Source organism: Argiope bruennichi, chromosome 9, assembly GCF_947563725.1.
Source record: "Argiope bruennichi chromosome 9, qqArgBrue1.1, whole genome shotgun sequence".
NCBI classification, from domain to species: domain Eukaryota; kingdom Metazoa; phylum Arthropoda; class Arachnida; order Araneae; family Araneidae; genus Argiope; species Argiope bruennichi.
In genome coordinates, this window is record NC_079159.1 from 17500702 (window position 1) to 17520334 (window position 19633).

A 19633-nucleotide genomic window follows, 5' to 3' on the forward strand; every position below is an offset into this window, starting at 1 on the left:
CCTTATTAACTTCTTATAAAATGAGCAGTATGCAAGAAAGGGATTTTGCAGAACTTCTTGAATCCAACCAGCAAAATCAGGTTTGATTTTTTTTTAATCCTTCTAGAAAATGGATTTTGAGCAGCTCATGCTATAATAAAAATTCTCTAATATAAAAAAGTTCAAACCATTCAATAAATTCAAGTATGGTAGATTAAACACCACCACGCTGCTTCCGCAGATTGAATGTTCCCGGCTGAGAAACGTATTCTGTTCTTTCGCAGAATTATATAAATCTCGAGCATTTCATTAGCTGCAATTCGGGAATCTCAAGAAAAAAGAGCAACTGTCTAGCAAATCGGAACTAAACTGATATATACAGTAAAAAGAGGGAGAGAATAGAAAAGATTCGATTTCTCACATTACACAATCACGAATGGTATAGTTTCTTTTTTGGAAGCGATGACTACGATCTTGTATTCTTGCAATCTTTAGAGATTGGCATAGTTTGGATGGGGGGGGGGGAATCAAGAATTAAAATTCTCTGTTACTATGGGAATTTTCAAATTTCCCTGCATTTTCCAGGTTTTTTTAGACGATTTTTAAATTCTGTTTTCCCAGTTCTCCCAGAGGTGTGGTAAACCTGAAGCAAATAATAAATATTTAAATAAAACAACAACAAAAAATCGTTTTAACATTTTTTGATGATAACAGTTATTTAAAAATTTTAACCCTAATATTTTAGTATAAAATACCTTTGTTTATAATTTTAGATTAAATTTCTCAATTAAATACAATAAATTAACCTAAAAAAACAATAGCATAAGACTTACTTCAGTCAAAGGTACTTGACCAGAGAACTCCTTATAATAGTCATTGCGGATGAGTTTAAGATTTAATAAAAGTGCAGAATACAATGCCAAATAGATGCCATCAGCATTTAATATTGTTATGTGAGAAGAAAATTCTTTTTCATCAGAACTGTCTTTAATAGATTGTTGTGACTGCCACAAACCTAAAATAAATAGATAAATTTAAGTAAACTTAATTTAAATTAAATTATAATCTACTGGTATTCTTAAAAAGAAAAAAAAAGGGCGACAATAATTCATTCTCCATTTTATATGAGTAGAAGGGAAATTCATGATGTTATACTTTCTAGAATATCTCAGGAGAAACAAAATCAAAAGAGCCATTTTTATTATTATTATTATTATTATTTGAGCAGATATAGGTACATCCATTTTCTCTCATATGTTCCAAATTAATGTTGTGATAGTTTCATGTTATTAAAAATGTGATATTTAAACACAGGTAAATTCATAAGGCAAACTAATTTTTAAAAAGATGTTTCAAAACTATGGTCCAACATGGAGACAAATAGCACAAAATCCTTTTCTTGGAATTAAAATTGATTAAATTACTTCTTAAAACTATTTCTAAGAAAGAAGAGCTAATGCCAAGAAGTTGCATTAAAATTAATTTTAAAACATTTTACAGTTTTAAAAAAGATAAAATTGTGGCTTCACTCGAAACTTGCGTATATTCATAGAGAGAAACTGGCAAATTCTAAATAAGCATGTTTTATTAAAAAATAACTGATAAAATATATAACGATTTATGTTGTAATTATAGAAGAAAAAAAAGGAGGCCTCTTCAAAAACAATAGTTTTTAATTAGTAATTGAGGAAGAAGAGGCAAAGATTCATGTGAATAGGATGGAAAAGATTGAGATCACAAAAACTTTCAAAAAACCCTTTTCTTTTATATTCTTTGTATTTTTATAAGAAAAAACCTGTTTAGATTATTATGAATTAAAATGAATTCAGTTCACCAAATAATTATTTTTTAATAGAATTTTTTTAAGTTGCCCTTAATTATATAAAACAAAAAGTAATAGCAAAAGTTTTCTGGCCAAATAGAATCAATATTATTATCATTATTTTGCAAATTTTTAAAGAAGTTCTATTCCATATTAAAAGAAAATTAAACATATTGCTTAAAACATTATCAATGCAATTTTACTCTAAATGTAAAAACTAAGTTTAAAAAAAAAATAATACCTTCACAGTATTTGGATGAAAATTCTTGGAGCGCTTGATCGGCTTCAATGGAACTGCGTATAGCAAGAAGATCTGGCAGAAAAGACTGCAAAACATTAACAAAATTACGAGCATTCTGGCGTTCTTGTTGAGCAAATTCCAATCTAGCAAGGCATAATCTTTCTATTCTTTCTCTTTCTTCCTTGCCGGCATCTTCATGACCTAATAAAGTTCGTGGAATTTTTTTTAATCTGTCATCCTCATCAAGAAGATCTTCCATGGGATTATCCTGAAATATTACAAAAGAAATAAATATATGATATTCTCAGGATTAAATAGTTATAGATATTCTCAAGCAAAAATAGCATAAATTAGAGATGATTAATGACAAAGCTTTGTTTTATGTAAAAAGACCTTTCTTTTTTTCAATTTTCCAAATGTGGGGCTAAAATTTAAGTTGAAACCATAAAGCATACATTGCATGCCTTATTAATCGTAATGAGCTCTGAATTGTGAGCACAGATAAATTTATAGACTTAATAATTCCTAATGCTTATTAATCTTCCTAAAAAAAAAGGAGGCATCTAATTTTAGCAATAATTTTTTAGAGTTGAGATGTATACTTTTGTGGAAAGATATAATAAAACAATCTATTTTATAAATTTCAACAAATAATGTTCATAGAATAGAATAATGTCTATAAATTGCAAGTGACATGCAAAATGAAAATATCATTTCTCTACAGGACAAATTGTTGGATCCAGAGTTATTAAATTATGAGCATTATGCACTTGTGTGAAGTTTTTTCAACATCTCAATAATCAAAGATGCAAAGGGGGATAAAGTAGCAAAAGATGGGCAAAGGGGATATAGATGCCACGAGCATCAGTCTTGAAGGGTACTATAAGGACATTTTTTTGTTTTGCTTTGATTTAGGAAGGCATGAAAGTAAAGTACTACTGCATCAGGTGTCAATTACCCTAACTGTGCAAAAACATGGTGAAGAACTTATTATGTCAGTTATTACCAGTAATGGGCTACTTACAATTTTCAAAGAATTATCAAATTGAATGTGACTAATAATAAAAAAAATAATTGAAAATTTGATGATGTGCTTCAGAAAGGATTTTTAAAATATACTTACAAAAGATGCATCAAAATCATCACTCAGATCGTCACTTGAACTAGATGACACATAATTAAGTGCTTCTTCTGCACTTTCTGTTACAGGAGATGTAATGTCTTGTAGCTGGTGGGAATCTGTAGAAGAATCTTTATTGGGAATGTCCAGTTGGAGGTCAAATTTGCTGTTAATATCATCATCATTTTCTGATGCCAAATGTAATTTTTTTGACGAACTTCCTTCATAGCCATTTTCTTTTAAAACAGTTTCAGGTTTACAAGATTTGTCTGAGGTATTCTCTTGCATGCCCTCCTTATCATATTGCATCGAGTTTTCATAATTATCATCCAGGACATTATCCGATTTTTCAACAGATTCAGCACCATTTGAACTATGTTTCATTTCAGAAATAATGGCTTCATGATTTTCCATATCATAATCTTCACTAATAATTATTTCAGGTGTACCTAGTTCATTTGTAGCTAACTGATTCTCCCTTGAAACAAAATCTACTTGTAAATCCATATCAGATTCTGGGGTTGTTTCCCTATCAGAATTTGCTACTTCCATATTTTCAGAATTACTCTCCTTAGCAGGTTCTGGAGCATTTTCTTCAACAGATAAGTTTTCAGATTCAGGAATAGCAACTTCATCACTAATTTTTTCTAAAGTTGATTCATCAGCAATATCTCTTTTTTGTGATTCTGATTCCTTTAATTTACCTCGCAGAAGGTCTTTTTTTTCCTTGGCAAGAATTAATGATCTTAGTTTGGTTTTCAGCCATCTCTCAGATTTTGCTCCTAAAAAGGTTGATTGTAAAAATTAAGAATAACATAATAAACAAAACACTTCATCTAATCAGTAACATTCACCAATTTCATTTACTTATGATTATTATATTAATTGATATGATTTGAAATTCATTTTTCATGTTAATTACTAACCATACTATTCATATGCAATAAAGCCTTTTAAACTATTGGTTCACAGCAATAAAGTTTTTCAATGCGAGTAAAGAAAATTAAATTGCTAATCCCCAATTTAATTTAAAGCATAGTTTCCGGATAAAATCCATTTCAATCATATTTAAAAAAAACACCAACATTTAAATAACCACTAAGCAAAAGTAACTCAGTTTAGCTAAATTCAGTTTTTCAGTAGAAAATATTTTATAAATATAAATTAAAGGATATTTTTAAAAAATAGTAAATATAAACAAAATTAAGATTACTTTAGAATACCATAAGTTAAATTTTAAAAAAAATGCTTTAAAATGACAATATCGTCTTCAAAATCTGGATATCAGGTAATAAATACCAATGAAATTCCTTAGGAGTTTGAGAAGGTATATTAAACTTGTTAGATAAAACAAAAAAAGAAGGAAGGAAATATCAATTGATTTAGTCACAAAAGTGAAATGCAACTTGTTTTTAAAGAAGAGGTTAGATACAAACAAATTAAATAGGAAATAAACTAATAAGAAAACTTAATAAGAAAAAAACATTCATAGGAAAACAGAATTTTTAATACTTCATTTTATATATTCTTAAGCTGCATCGACAATAAAGCTGCAAAATATTATTTAGAAAAGTAGCAACTGAAATAACTTGAATTAAATTTTTAACTAATAGTTTAAATAATTTAATTCATTAATAATTAAATTTATTTTTTTTAATTCAAAAATTTAAATTTGTGAATTAAATTTTTTAAACACTGATATATGCATAATTTTAATAATTATTAATTTCAGTCATTCATTTTTGTATGTTACAAAATTATTTACACTTTAATTTTCAAGTAAGAAATCATGCAATGAATATTTAAAGACAAAAGAATAAAAAAGACATCAGGAAAAATAAAAAAATAAAAACATTACTGCAAATTTAAGTATAATCAAATAATTCATGTAAATTTACCTAAGCAAATACAACTAAACAAAATGTCTCAAAATTTAAATGGACAGTAGAAACTGGAATAATAGAATTATAAATTATTTTGTAATAAAATATTCACCCTTATAATCAGCACTTTCAAGAGTTCTGAACTGGGAATTGATACAAGCAACAAGTTCCTCCTTTATTTTATTTCCACAACTAATATCTTCTAAACTTTTCAGAAGGGCCAAGGTACAACTGACACTGGCATAGCATACACTATTGTTACTACTATGGCAGCATTCTCCAAGAGAATCAATTGCACTGTGAAGGAAAGTTTAAAAAATAGCTTAAATAGCAATATTTCTGTGCAAAATTTTTAATGGAGTAAGAAAAAAATATGATATAAAATACATCATTTCAATGCACTTTTAAAACTAAAATTTATAAACAAAATTTTACTAAGACCAAACAAAAATTGACTAATATTCTGACATACAAAATATCCTTATAGAATAGCAACAAAAGAGCTTATTATAAATGCAATTAAAAATTAATCAGCTAAAAGAGAATAAAATCAAACACATTAAATAGTCTCTAACAGAAGAAAAAGATAAATAATATCAAACAAAAATTATCAATAAAATTGAATTAATATAGACTACTAAACTATCATTTTAACAGACAAAAGCAAATTACAATATTATGATCAAAATAAAAATAATATTTATTTTTTCATCATAGAATTTAGTAATAAGAATTAAAATAGAATAGTAAAATATAGATGAAATCTTAAATAAATTTCATTTCAGTTTAACATCACTTTGTTAGCATAAAATAACATTACATACAGCCTTTATATTAAATTTCAGTAACAATAGAAGACATCAAATAAGGCAATAGCTATAGAATGACAAAGATTAACATAGATTACTACGGGATATTGAGTAAGTATGCTTGATCAATAGTGAAGAGTAACTGTTTAAAACACTAGAATGATTCATACAAAAGGAGCATTAAAAAAATTTTCATATTGTATATTAACAATGAATTTGAGATGATTAATAGGATAAAACACAATCAAGCATTAATTTTATTTTATTTTTGCATCCAGTACATCCACATTCTTACACAAGACAAAAGGTTATATTGCAGGACACACTAAAATGGCATGCACTTAAGTATTATGCCAATTAACTTCATTAATTATATCAATGGTAAAAGCAACTTATAAAAAATGAAATATTTTTTATGTCTAGCTTAGGATAATATATTTTTTTTAAGTAATGAATCACTATATATTAAATTTAAAAAGAAAAAATTGTCTTAGTTTTCCTTTTTCCAATTAAATTAAAAAATAAATTTCAATGCATTTGAAATAATGAAATTTTTATTTTATTAAGTAATGCAATAAACATATCATTCATAGTTTACCCACATTTTTATAAGATCTAAATCCAATGATATCCAGTCTTTGTCACTGGTTGCATGTAATGGCGGAGCAGCTAATTGAAGAAGTAATTCAGGCTTTGAAAACAACTATATAAGGAATTTGTTAGTCAGTTAGTATAGAGAAAGACAAATAAAAAAAATTAGTAAAAGATTGGATACTTTCAAATTAGTTCCATAAATTAAATGTAATAGGTAAAGTTACTGAGAAAGTGAACCCACTTTATTAATAACAGCTAAGAGTGGACAAGGAAGGAAAATAAGTTAAATGCATATTATATACTACTACTAAAGCCCAAAATTCCTAGAACTGATATAACATCACTCTTATGTCAAATCAAAAGATCTTATGTCAAATAGTTTATTCCCTGTCTCACCTTGCTTCCATTTTATTGCTATTATTATATGTCACATTTTGTAATTTATACTAGTGGCAAAATTTCTAACATCATCTGTTTATTTAATAAAAAATATAACCAAATGTAGAAAGGCTCTATGTTTTTGAACTGTTAATAGATGTATATTAGGCTTCTATATATAATCTTTGGCATTTCAAGCAATGACATTGAGAAAACCAAGACAGATACAAGTAGAAAATGTCTTGTGTTAATTTTATTGTTAGTCAAGATTACAAGTAATTACAAACAGAAGATATAGCAATTATCAACTATCAGTCTATCAGTAGTAGAAGCATTATCATTGCAGAAATTTTCTTCCATCCTTGAAATTAGAAAATGTCTTTCAAACAACAACCAAAAATTATATTTATACTGCACACCATGAAAAACATATACTTAAGCAGTTGCTGGCTGAAACCTATGAGAACAGGTAAATCAAAAACATCAGCATGCAATTGATAAAATTAAACTTCCCTGCAGATCAACGGAACTCATAGTAAAGTGAAAATGATGCTTCAGATGGGTATGATTTTTTTATCAAAATATATTCATTATAAATGCAATCCACAAAGTAAAACTATAAACAGAGAATTATAATAAGAAATTCCATGATCTCTAAAACACTATTAGCATACATTCATAAAAATATCAAGAAACAAATCAATTTCACTACAAGAAAATCATCCACATGCAAGGATTACTAATCATTAAAAACTGCCTTCCCTCAAAAATTACAACTTCTGAGTACCTATTATGTCCACCCACCTTGCACCAGTCAATTTTTACATACTTTTTAAACTAACAAAAATGTTGAAGAGCTTATTGAAATAGTCAAAAAAAAAGCTAAAGACACTTTCAGGCATTGGGTCGAAATAATACTTTTCAATAGTATTACTTGAAAAATAATTTTCAAATGTCTGGATAAGAGTAGGAATATAGAAGCGAATCTATTTGAAGACAACATTTGTGTAAAAACTTAAATTTGTAAAATTTTAATTTAATGTTTTTAAATTCAACTTTTACTATAATTTTATGGCTCTAATAATATTATATCATGAGAATAAATAAAAATGTTAGAAGCTCTAAAAAGGTAAATGATGAAGTAAATTGAAAATGAAACATAAATTATGATGCATTTTTAAAGGATCAAGTAATATTAAAATATAGGTTGCTTGCATAAAAAAGTTTAAATATATGAAATAAATGAATTATTTAAAGTTCATAAATAATATAAAAATAAAATATACAAATGAAGAAAGGATAGAAAAAACAAGTTACCAAAAAAAAAATAGAACAGTTGTTTGTTTGTTTGTTTATCGCCAAAAATATAATATAAAACAAAGATTCAAAAATTTTTAAATCATATCCAGTTTATAATATTTATTGCAATTCTTTTTAAGACTGTATTCACTAATTTTTAATTGCTACTAATAGTGATAAATAAATTTATTAAAGCCATTAGAACTGAAATTCTTATGGGTTTTATAATGTCATTACAACTATGTAATTAAATGTTTCAAATTGTTTGTCATTACATTTTAAAAAGTGAATTGAAAATATTTTTAATCATTATAATCACATATTTATTAACATTAACAGCATCATTTAACATTTACAATTAGCTCAATTTTTATTAATAATTAAGGTGCTTTAAATTCAGTGGATGCGAAAATAGTGTTGGAGAAATTAAAGGGTGAAAGAAAAATAATTAGCACTTTTTAAAAAAAATAACTTAATGCATTACCATTGCATAAATAATTTATCATCCTTACCATAAAAATTAATGAGCATAAAGATAAAAAAAAAATAATTTAATTTAACTCTAGAAATAAAGAAAAAGATAAAAGATAAATATTTTTAAAAAAATTTCATTCAAGGGTATCTTTTAACTCAAGGCACCAGGCATATATTTTACTGTAACTTACCTTTAATAGACCTGTAATTGCTAAATATAATAACTAAAAGATTTATTTAAAAAAAGTATACACAAACATCAGTAAAGTGTACACAAACACCACAGAAATTTAGTACATATCACATAAGATTGTTTAGATTAGAAGATAGATAAGAAAATTAGACATAAAAAGATTCTAAGTTAAAAAGGAAACAATATTTATGAGCTCTGCTAAGAAACTTTAATCTGCTGTTTATTTTATTGGAATTTATTTTATCAAAAATTATTACACAGCTTTATATTTAATAAAACTTGCAATATTTAAGTAAACATTAAATGAAGAATTTTAAAGAATAGAATTTTTTTAAAAATCATCACAGTGAAACCATTAGTACACAAATCAATATGTAAAATAACAGCTTCCTTTTTTACCTCTTTAACAGCTTTTAATGCTTCAAGCCTGTGTTGAACTGGAGGATATAAAAGCATTCGATGAAACAGAGATTCTAAAACTGGACGCAATGACCCAACACTGCCAGTCAAACGAACTAATTCAATAGCAATGCTAAAAGAGTGATAAAAAAAAAATACATATTTTTACAAAATGTCATTCTTTATATAATTATAATACTGAATTCCTTATAAATAAGATATCAATATTCCATTTACAAAAAATTTTTAAAAAATAAAATAGAAAAAGGAAGAAGTATATTCTGAAACTGTAAAATAATCTTAAAACGAGCAAAGATAAAAATGTCATACATTGAAGAGTATAGAAACACAAAAGAAATTCATATTAAAAATTCCTTGATTTTTTATGTAATAAAATAAGAAAATATATAAAGATCAATCAAAATAATTAGTTGTTCTGAACAAATCAATAGACAATTTTGTAGAAATAATGCAAAGTAAAACTCATGGTCATTTGCAAAGAATAAATTAACAGAAAAGGGAAATAGAATCATTTTATCTATTAAAATTTTCCTATAATCAAATTCTTATAAAATCTAAATAAATCAATGAACTACAGCCAAAAAATTATACAATAAACTATGTAAATCAATCAAAAATAAGCATTCTAAATTTAACATTTTTCAAAATAAAGAAACTTTTCTCATAAGCAAAATTTTACAATTTCTTTAAGCCTTAAAAGGAAATTTCAATAATAAGTATTTTCAATAGCTAACTACCTGTAAATTGTTTTTGCATTAACACCCTGTAAAGAAGGAGCTGCAGCTAAACATCCTGATCCTCTTCCAATTTCATTCATTTCAGAGTTTTGATGAGAAGAAACAATGTTTTTATCAGTTTTAGGAGAACCCAATAAAGTAACTAACAGTGGGGAAAGTTGTTGCCTAGGAAAAATAATTTTATGAATTAATACAAGCACAACAATAAAATTTCGAAAATTAAAATGAGCAAAAATATTTTTAATGCGATTATATTGTATTATATTTCATCGCTAAGGAACTATTACATTTAGACAGCACAATATTTATAACGCAAACCAAAACAAAGTTTTAACAAGACTGTAGGGAAGCAGTTCTAAAGGTTTTCAGTTATCTTGATAGGTTGCTCAACAACACTTTAATACATAATGAAAAATTAAATTGTATCTTCACAGTAATTATAACCTTTAATTCATGCACGGGCATAAATACACACCACAATGCTCACCATGAAGAGATGCATTGAATGCATGGTTATGTAAACTTTTAAAGTCTGAGATTATTCTTTCCCAGTTATGCTGATACTAATGGATGGCGGCACTTCAAAAAAGTGGAAGACCAAATTTCAAATAAAACTGACAAGTAAAACTATAACAATTTTCTAGAAGAAATTATTTCTCATCACAATCAGATAAACTCTGAGATGAAAAGAGTGATTGTGAAAGAAATTGAAAAAGTTTATTTCTGGTTGTAATGAGGAGATATTTGAAACTAAATGCAACTTCTGTCTTCGAACACAAATTATGTAAATGTTTGAAATTTTATAACCATAGTCTTTTAACTTTAATCAATTCTTCAATTATGCTAATTATTAATTCATACAGTTGTGTCAGTGGTGGGATATAGGAGTAGGGATGTATTTAAATTTAAACCAAAGATGTCAATTATATTTGTAGCATATATAGCAAATTATCAAAAAATAAAAAGGTATAATAGTTATGTTCTTTAAATAAAATTCCAATCTTATACAAAAAATTTTAAATATCCAATCCAAAAATTGTACAAATAAGAATTTATAGGGAACAAGCAAGGAGGGAGAGACATTTTACTCTTGACTTGAAATATATTTATGCAGTTATAACTAATTATCAATATAAGAATGAATAGTCAAAGCAAAAATTTGAATGCAGCCAAATAAATATCAATGATATATTTGAAATATAGTCCTCCTATCTTAATATAGAAAGTTACTAATTAACAAATCAACTAGTGAAGTAGAACAGTGATTTAAAGTATAGATTTCCAAGGCAAAGAAAATGTTAAGTATGACAATTTTTCGGCTTTTGATCTGTTGCTAAATTCCATACTACCAAACACCCGTAAATGGTTTCGAATGTTAATGTTTAATGCTGTTTTACCCCAAATCTTAATTTAATATAAATAAAAAGCAAATATATTTGAAAATTATGATTTAAACTGAATTCAGAAATATAAATAATAATAATATCGAAATAATTAAATATAACTTAACATATTCAAACTTACCATACAAAATTGATAAACTGAGAACTTTCAAACACATCAATTTTGATATTTTGCAGTATTGATAAAATGCATTGCAGCAGTAAAGAATAATCACCTTTGGTGTGATTTCTGAAAGGCAATACATACATATCAAAATAATGTAAGTTTTAAATACATACATATCAAAATAATGTTATTTTATTATAATAATACATACTGATTAATATCTTTCAATTTTTCACAAGTGAAATGCAAAACAGGATAAAGTTCTTCAACAACACTTTCAACCAAATTGAAACCTGCAAGTGAATACATTAGGGATGAGAAAAATCTAATTAAACAAGCAGACTATTAATTAACATTATAAAATTACACTTACATTCATATTTGAACAAATGAGACTACAAATGAAGAAATAATAAAAATGTTTTCATAATGTGTTTATTTTAAATTCTAAAATCTCATTAAAAAAAATTACAATGATTTAAAAAGCATATCATGATTTAAAATGAAGCAAAAAAAATGTAATTTAGTACATTGAATACTTCAAGAATTTTTTAATATGTTGAGCAAAAAGGAAATATAGTGTGGAAAAATTATGATGAAAATTAGAAATGATTTAATTAAATATCAAGAATTTCTTAAGCGCATGGGTCGTACAGGATGCAGAATGTGGGGAAAATTATGATATAAAAACAAATACTGTCTGAAGGACATACACTAATTATTTATAAAAAATTCCACTGTATTTAAGAATCTAAATAATAAATTCAAAATGAAGAAAAATACTCTTACCACCTTCTTCATCAGACTCATCACTCTGATCCTGGAAGAAGAACAATAATTCAATACATGTATGATATACAATTAAATACAATAAAAAAAATCTTGGTTTTGTCATTTTAAAGCATAAACATCTGCTTTAAATAATAAATGTATGAGGCAAAAATAATTTAAAATGAAACTCCAATTTACTCCAAAATTAACAAGTGCAATTCAGAATAAAGACAATTTCTCCTTTCACTCCATACTCTTTTCTGATAGAAAGAATTTAAATACAAGTTAATCACCTATACATGTTTATATAATTAGATATTAAACAATTATATAGTTCATTCAAATATTGGCATGTCTTTAATTATGAATTTCCACTGCACTTGTAAAAACTTGCTTAAAAAATGTGGCCAGTTTCCATTGAAAATTCTCTGCAAGATAACTTACTCTTAAATATTAAAGCTAAGTTAGACCTTTTTGTATTAGTACAATCTAAGTGCTCTAGGTTACTTTGACACCGAATGTTACATTTTTAATTCACCAAGAGTATTTCATTCATAGATTTTGCAAGCAATACTATACTAAATGAATTAAATAATGGACGATAAATTAAAAATAATTATCAAACTTATTTCAGCCCATTTTCTGAATGAACAAATTAGATTTTAAAATGTTTTACCATATTAATAAATAAATAAATTTAAAAATATAATTAAATAATGTAATTAATAATAAAACAAAGCAATGTTTGATTTGTTTATAAATGCAACAATGATTATGCTCAACTCAAGTAATCAGGATTGAACAAAGAGAGCTATATAAGAAAAGCATTAAAAACCAACAAAGAAATGCCTCACTACCTCAATTCCAGCATCTGTCTCCTGTAGCATGATACAAAATGAAGTTAATGTCTGATTTATAGTTGCTTGAGCAGCAGTTTTCACTCCTTGAGCATGATTGACATAAGCATCATAACACAGAGAAATCAGCATTATTATTGATCGAGATGAAAGACTTTGTCCATATGTACTAGTCATATTCAGAAGTATCTATGAGATATATAAAAGAATATCAAAGAACAATATTTTGCAACAACATTCAAAATTTCAAACAATTCAAAAATAGAACAATTCTTAGACATTTTTTTATCAAAAAAAAAAAGAAAGAAAAAGATACTTTTAGTTAGAACTTATGAGCACTTAAAATTATAAATAAAAAATTACATAAAAATAATTTAAAAGTTGCTCATAAAACCAACATACAATTAATTTCATTATTTTTAAAATAAACCCACATAAAAATATGATTATTTCATTAATTATTAGTATACCCTCCTAAAAAATTAAACAAGTTTTCTTTTCCAATAAAGAAAAGTAAATAAATATTACAACTAACATTTCACATGGTAAAATATTTATCAACATAAATTCACCTTCAATATTTCCAGAAGTACATCATCTGACTGACTGTTAAAAGATTCGACAGCAACTAATAATTGCATAGGAAACCAATTTTCTTCTTTTTCATTTTCAAAAACAGATTGAAAGCTTTTATCCCATATCATCCTCTAAAAAAAAAGAAGGATCAGAAGAATGAGTAATTCTATGAAATTACTAATGTAATATTAATATGGTGAAATATTACATTTTGAATATTAACTTAGAAAATGATAAGTCTCTCATCACTTAACTTTCCTAATCCATATTAATTGTTTTTATAATATAAACATAAAATTTAGTATTCTGGAAGGCTGTTTTCTTCCTTTAATTTTTAATAAAAAGAAAATAAAAATTCTTAATGTGTAAAACTGTCATCTAAGTAACTTATCTTTAAATTATTAATCATACATCAATTGAAACATTTATTACATTCTATTATAAAGAAACCAGTGAAATATTTTTAATATTAAAACTCCCAAACAGTCCATCTTTGCTGTAAAATGTTTGTAAGCCTTATTCATTCATACAAACTTTCTTTATTATTTATCCTTCAAAATGAAATCGCGTATTGATTTTTAATTAAAATTTATTTTATCAGACACACAACTACAAATACTAAATGAAAAATATGAATTTTGCTACACAAAATAATTTGTATATGCAATGCCTATTAAAACCACTAACTGAATAGCCTCGAATTTCAATGAAATCATGAACTGGTTGAATAGCAACTTCTAAACACACACACAAAAAAAAAATTTAGGCACTATCTTGTGATAATACTACAAAATAGGTTCAAATACTTAATTGTTTTTCAAACAAATTTTTCGCTTCCTTTTTAATTTTTTAACTCTAATCTAACAACTCATAAATTAAAGCAATCTCAAAAAATAATTTACCTGAAAACCATTTAAAGCATGAGAAACAAGTTTTCCATGCTTTGATTCCAGAGCCAAACGAAGTGTCTCTAGAATTTTGCATCTGCAATCAAAACATAAAGGCATTAAATGTGCAAAAATACTTATATATTTAGTTTTAAAATGATTGGCCTTTAAATACTATATTATTAACAGAATGAAGCATTTTAAAAGTAAATATAATTTAAAATTGGGAAAACATTACTGATCAATAATAGTATGTTTTAATGCTTTGTACTAAAACTTAATTAATAACTTAATTTCACAACTAAAAAGAAATAAAGAAATTTAAATTATTATAATAGAAATAAAAGAAAACTTCTAAAAATTATCAGAGATATTTCATTTTCTCTGAATTATTTTAAAAGATTTCAGTTTATGAAGGAGAAATTTTAATTTCTCTCCCTCTCTCTATATATATAATTTTAAACAGATGATGCAAGGCTATTCATTTTCAAACTGTATACAGTATTACATATAAACAATACAATATTACAAATTCATTAAATCTGTTATCAAGTAGATATATGCAAGTTTGATAGTCAAAAACTCACAGAAAAGCACATGCTAAGCTTTAATGATTAAGGAAATTGAAATTTTAATTATAATGAAAAAATATTTTTAATTTTGCACTTTTCCCACCTTTTATACTTCATTTTCCATATTGCATCAGATGGAGGAAAAAAAAAAAGGAAAGAAGAAGATTAATACTTAAATATTTCTGTTCTTAAAAGGGCTTTCAAGATTAAAAACACTTTCTGTATTTAAAAAAAAATGAAAAAATCTTATTTTATCGATCTATTCTTAATTAACTACCTATTAATAAATCTCTTTTCACACTTTGTCAATCTCGCCCCACCCCCTCTTTTCTTAAAGGATAAAACAACATTTAAGAAATATATACAATAAAGCATTAGAAAACAGAACAATGTTTTTGATTCTTCCATTTAAAGAATTTTTTTATATCAATACACAATCATTTAAGATAACCAGCTGGTTCGATGGGAGATACTGGTCATATTTAAAACATCTATATAGAATTTCATGTCCATTATTTCATCAAATTGTCAGATGTAAAGTATGCATTGTTGTGTTTTAAAAAATGTCAGTAGTTAAAGTGTTTGTAATAAAATAATTTTCCGTGTGTTCTTTTCATTGTACATATAAATTTTTCTAATGGATACTAATTTCATGACATTATAACGCTATTATGTTGCATTTACCTTTAAATTTATTTAGCAAAATCCTAACTTCAATTCATTATTTATCCTGTAAACCACATAGATACTAAAAATACTTCTTTAGCTGTTAACAATGAAATAAAATCGTGCACTCAAATATTTGACAAAACAATGAAAATGTTTTCAATCTCATTTGCAAAAAAAAAAATATTGTAGCAAAACATGACTAAAAATATGTTTAAAAGTCAATTAAATCTAAGATAAAAAAATTTTACATCAATTAAATTTGCAGGATTAAAATCATAATTTTTTAGACTTTAAAATCATTTTTACAGGAATATTTTTAAAAGTTATAGGCAAAATCTAGCTTATTTTTTAATTAATTAAAATTTTAAAAAAGTACTCTGCAGTGCACATTCCCAGCCTCCAAAGTATATCTGGGTAATACAGTATAGTAAATTTCGTAGCTGGAAATCAATCAGTTTAATAAGTGGAGTGTTAACACATATATGTATACATTCATCTTTCTTATCAATAGATCCTTCAGTAAATCTTTCTTTAATAGATATTAGTAGATTTTGATTCTTTTCATTTGAGAATTTTTTTAATAAATTTGCACAGTAATTGTCCTTTATTATTTTAAGAAGCAACTAGAGGATTAATATATCACTATCAGTATATATTAGTTAAAATTTCATTATGAAAAGAATTTTTTTGAAAACTGACAATCCTGGTTTAATAAAAGTTTCAAAATAATATCTTGACTATATGATATACAAGGTGCCATTCAGTTTCGGTCCTTTAATCAAATCATTTGTATTCTTTGAAATAATATGAAGAGCAAATATATTTTAACTCAAATAAGCAATATCTTCTTAATTAATAAATGAAAATTTATATCCTTCTAGTATCAGTACTTAAAGAATGAGAGATATGAATAATTTTATCTATTCTAGTATATATTTATAAGCAACTTCACTCACAATCACGCAGAATACTCATCATAATGACCCGAAGTTAATGAGACTTATTTGAAAACTTATATCTAAATTTTATTATTAGTTTTTTTATAAACATAACAGATTTTATATAACAATGGCAGCTGCCCCCCCCCCTTTTTGCTTGCATCTGCATATTTACTCATAAATTTGTAGAAGCAAAAGAACAAGTTTCTTATTGTTGCTCAATAAAAGAGGAACGGAACTGGAATTAGAAGTTGAGTTTTAAAAGCCTAATCTGACAATGATGCACCAAATATATGATAAATTATGTTGAAAAATTATTAAACATTCAATAAGAGAGAGGAAGGGCAGAAGACTTCTTTTTTATTACAGTTCAATAATAATAATTAGGTAACGTACAATTTCATGACATCAGGGATTCTTTTATTTAGAAACCATATTGCAATAAACCATTCTTAAAAATATAAGGAAGGAATTCAATTCTTGCATACTACATTATGTTATTTCTAAAACTATCATACTTGCTCAAAATTCACATATATAAATAATTAATATCAGTAAAAGGCATTTCTAATTCTTTATAAGTTTAATGAAACTCTTGTATTGTCTATTTATAGAAAATAAAATACTAAATAATCAAAAAATTAATTATAAATAAAACTCATAATCTTTCAAAGTAATCATATGTTTATCAATACAGAATTTATAACAAAATTTTTCTGATAAAAGAATAATTATAAATACAGAAGTACAAAACACATATACATGATACATTAAAGTACATGATAAGAATAAATTTTTACTGTATTTTTAAATTCCATTATTACTTTACTTTTTGTTAACATATGAAATTAATTCAATTTTATAAATATATAGACATAAATTTTACCTTATTTCAAAAGGTGGTGATCGCATTAAACCATGTTGATTAGCTAAAAGTTCTGAAAAGATATATAATGATATAACAATGTAATAATCCCTCATTTTCAATCATTGATCCTGAAAATTATATAATCCATAAGTATAAAAATTATACAAAATAATAAATAATTTATTTTTAAAAAAAGGAAATTTAATTAAAATTATTTAGGTCTCAAGTCAAATATGAATTTAAAACTTCAATGAAAAAAATTATAGGATATAATTACAACATTCACAGTAATTTTTCTTTATTTTATTCACAGATAATTATTTTATTTAAATATATTTAAGTTACAATGTTCTTCAAGAATTTCAGAATTTATTTCTCACTGAAAAAGTAATTATAGATATTATAAATCAAGACACAAATTGCAATTTCTATTCGAAAAATTAATCTTATCAAAACAATAAATATCATTTATCTACAAAAAACTATCCAATATTTTAAAAATTTCAAGTACATAATTTTTTTTTTTTTTTTTTTTGAAAGAGGACAGTAAAAAAGAACATTTAATGATATACAGTGCAGAAAACATTCAAACACTATGCAGTTGCTTTAAAGATTAATATTTAGCATTTAAATGCAGAGAAAATTTTGAAAATAAATGTAAATATACATAATATAGATTAGGCTGTATACTGTATAGATTAGGCTGTATATAATTACATATTTAAAATTCTCTAAATGCATTGATTCTAATTATTTATAAATAAAGAAAAACACTCATAAATCCATCTTTCTCAAAGAAAAATATTTATATTTAAAAAAATCTAATTAAAACATAAAAAATGGCACATGAATATGTCCGAAATTTTAAAAACAATGTATTAATTCACGATATTACCTTGTGACTCAAGACATGATTGTTTTATATTTGCATGTTTTGTAGCCGATGCATCTTTCATAATTTTAGCTAATATGTCTTCCATTTTCCTTTGAATCAATTATTGTTCAACGCTTTAATAGATAAAAATGAACTTTTCAACTAAAATTGAAGACATGCATTTATTAATGCATTGAAATAACATGATCTTCAATACATGACAATAGCAATGCTTCGCAAAATTTTTTAATTGTCAGTCGATCGAAAGTAAAATGAATGATTGATTCACAGTTTATACCATGGCATCCAGATATTTATAAAACATAGGCATTCCCATCCAAAAAAACAACATTTTTAGTACGATATCGAAACCATATGGTATATTTTCTAGAACAAATTACTTTGAAATCGCAACTTTTGGAACGACTTTAAATTTCATTTGCAATCAAGTAAACGTTTCACGAAAAAAAACACGTCAACGACTCAAAAATCTCTCGTTTTTTTCTTGATACTTTACTGAACCGGCAACGTAATTTGACAACTTCCTTTTCCTTTGGATAGGTTTGTTTATTTTGTAAGCAAATGCTTTTATGCTTATTTTTTCTTTTGTCGCACGTTAGAGTAGAGTTGAGAAGAAAGGGAATATTCTGTCTTTCATTTTTTTTTTTCTTTTTCTTTTTTGTACATTACCATAAATATAAGTAAAATTAATATAAATATAATAAAGAAGTAAATCAGTAATTTCTAAAGAAATTGTATTCTCAAATTGAGCGTAGGAGTTCAAAATTTATTTTTTGCTTGAAAGACTTCTCTTTGAAATTAAATTTTCTCTTATCTCATCACAGAAGCATTTATGAATGTCATTTTGGCATTTCTATATCTCTAACAAAAAATACTTCTATTAAAAAAAATTAAAAATTAAAAGCTAAATTTAATTTTGGTTCTGATATGGTGGAGGAAAGTTCGCATTAAATCAGTAGAAACTGTACATTTGAAACCGTTACAGTCTCTATAGGTTGTCTTGCAACTTCGACACATTTTTCCACATACAAAATTGATTCCCAAATTAAATTTAGTACTACAGCTTCAAACTCGACTAATTACCCAACAAGGAAAAAGAAATAAATTTGAAGTTCCCACTTGACGTATACCAATATAAATTA

At 25.3% G+C, this 19633-nt stretch overlaps 1 protein-coding gene across 2 annotated transcripts in view; it reads right to left on the minus strand.

Moving 5' to 3' along the window:
- LOC129985110 (brefeldin A-inhibited guanine nucleotide-exchange protein 3-like) overlaps positions 1-19035 on the minus strand; it is a 48421-nt gene extending 29386 nt beyond the window's left edge. For both annotated transcript variants that reach the window (XM_056095022.1, XM_056095021.1), the window contains exons 1-15: positions 18492-19035; positions 17615-17666; positions 14565-14646; positions 13659-13793; positions 13087-13275; positions 12248-12278; positions 11670-11751; positions 11474-11581; positions 9950-10114; positions 9192-9324; positions 6457-6557; positions 5158-5342; positions 3166-3944; positions 2043-2310; positions 813-994 (exon numbers count right to left, since the gene is read on the minus strand). In XM_056095022.1, coding sequence (XP_055950997.1) covers positions 813-994; positions 2043-2310; positions 3166-3944; positions 5158-5342; positions 6457-6557; positions 9192-9324; positions 9950-10114; positions 11474-11581; positions 11670-11751; positions 12248-12278; positions 13087-13275; positions 13659-13793; positions 14565-14646; positions 17615-17666; positions 18492-18576 — 2577 coding nt within the window. In that variant the 5' untranslated portion in view covers positions 18577-19035. The remainder of the gene's footprint in view (positions 1-812; positions 995-2042; positions 2311-3165; positions 3945-5157; positions 5343-6456; positions 6558-9191; positions 9325-9949; positions 10115-11473; positions 11582-11669; positions 11752-12247; positions 12279-13086; positions 13276-13658; positions 13794-14564; positions 14647-17614; positions 17667-18491) is intronic.
- Positions 19036-19633: the final 598 nt, after the last annotated feature.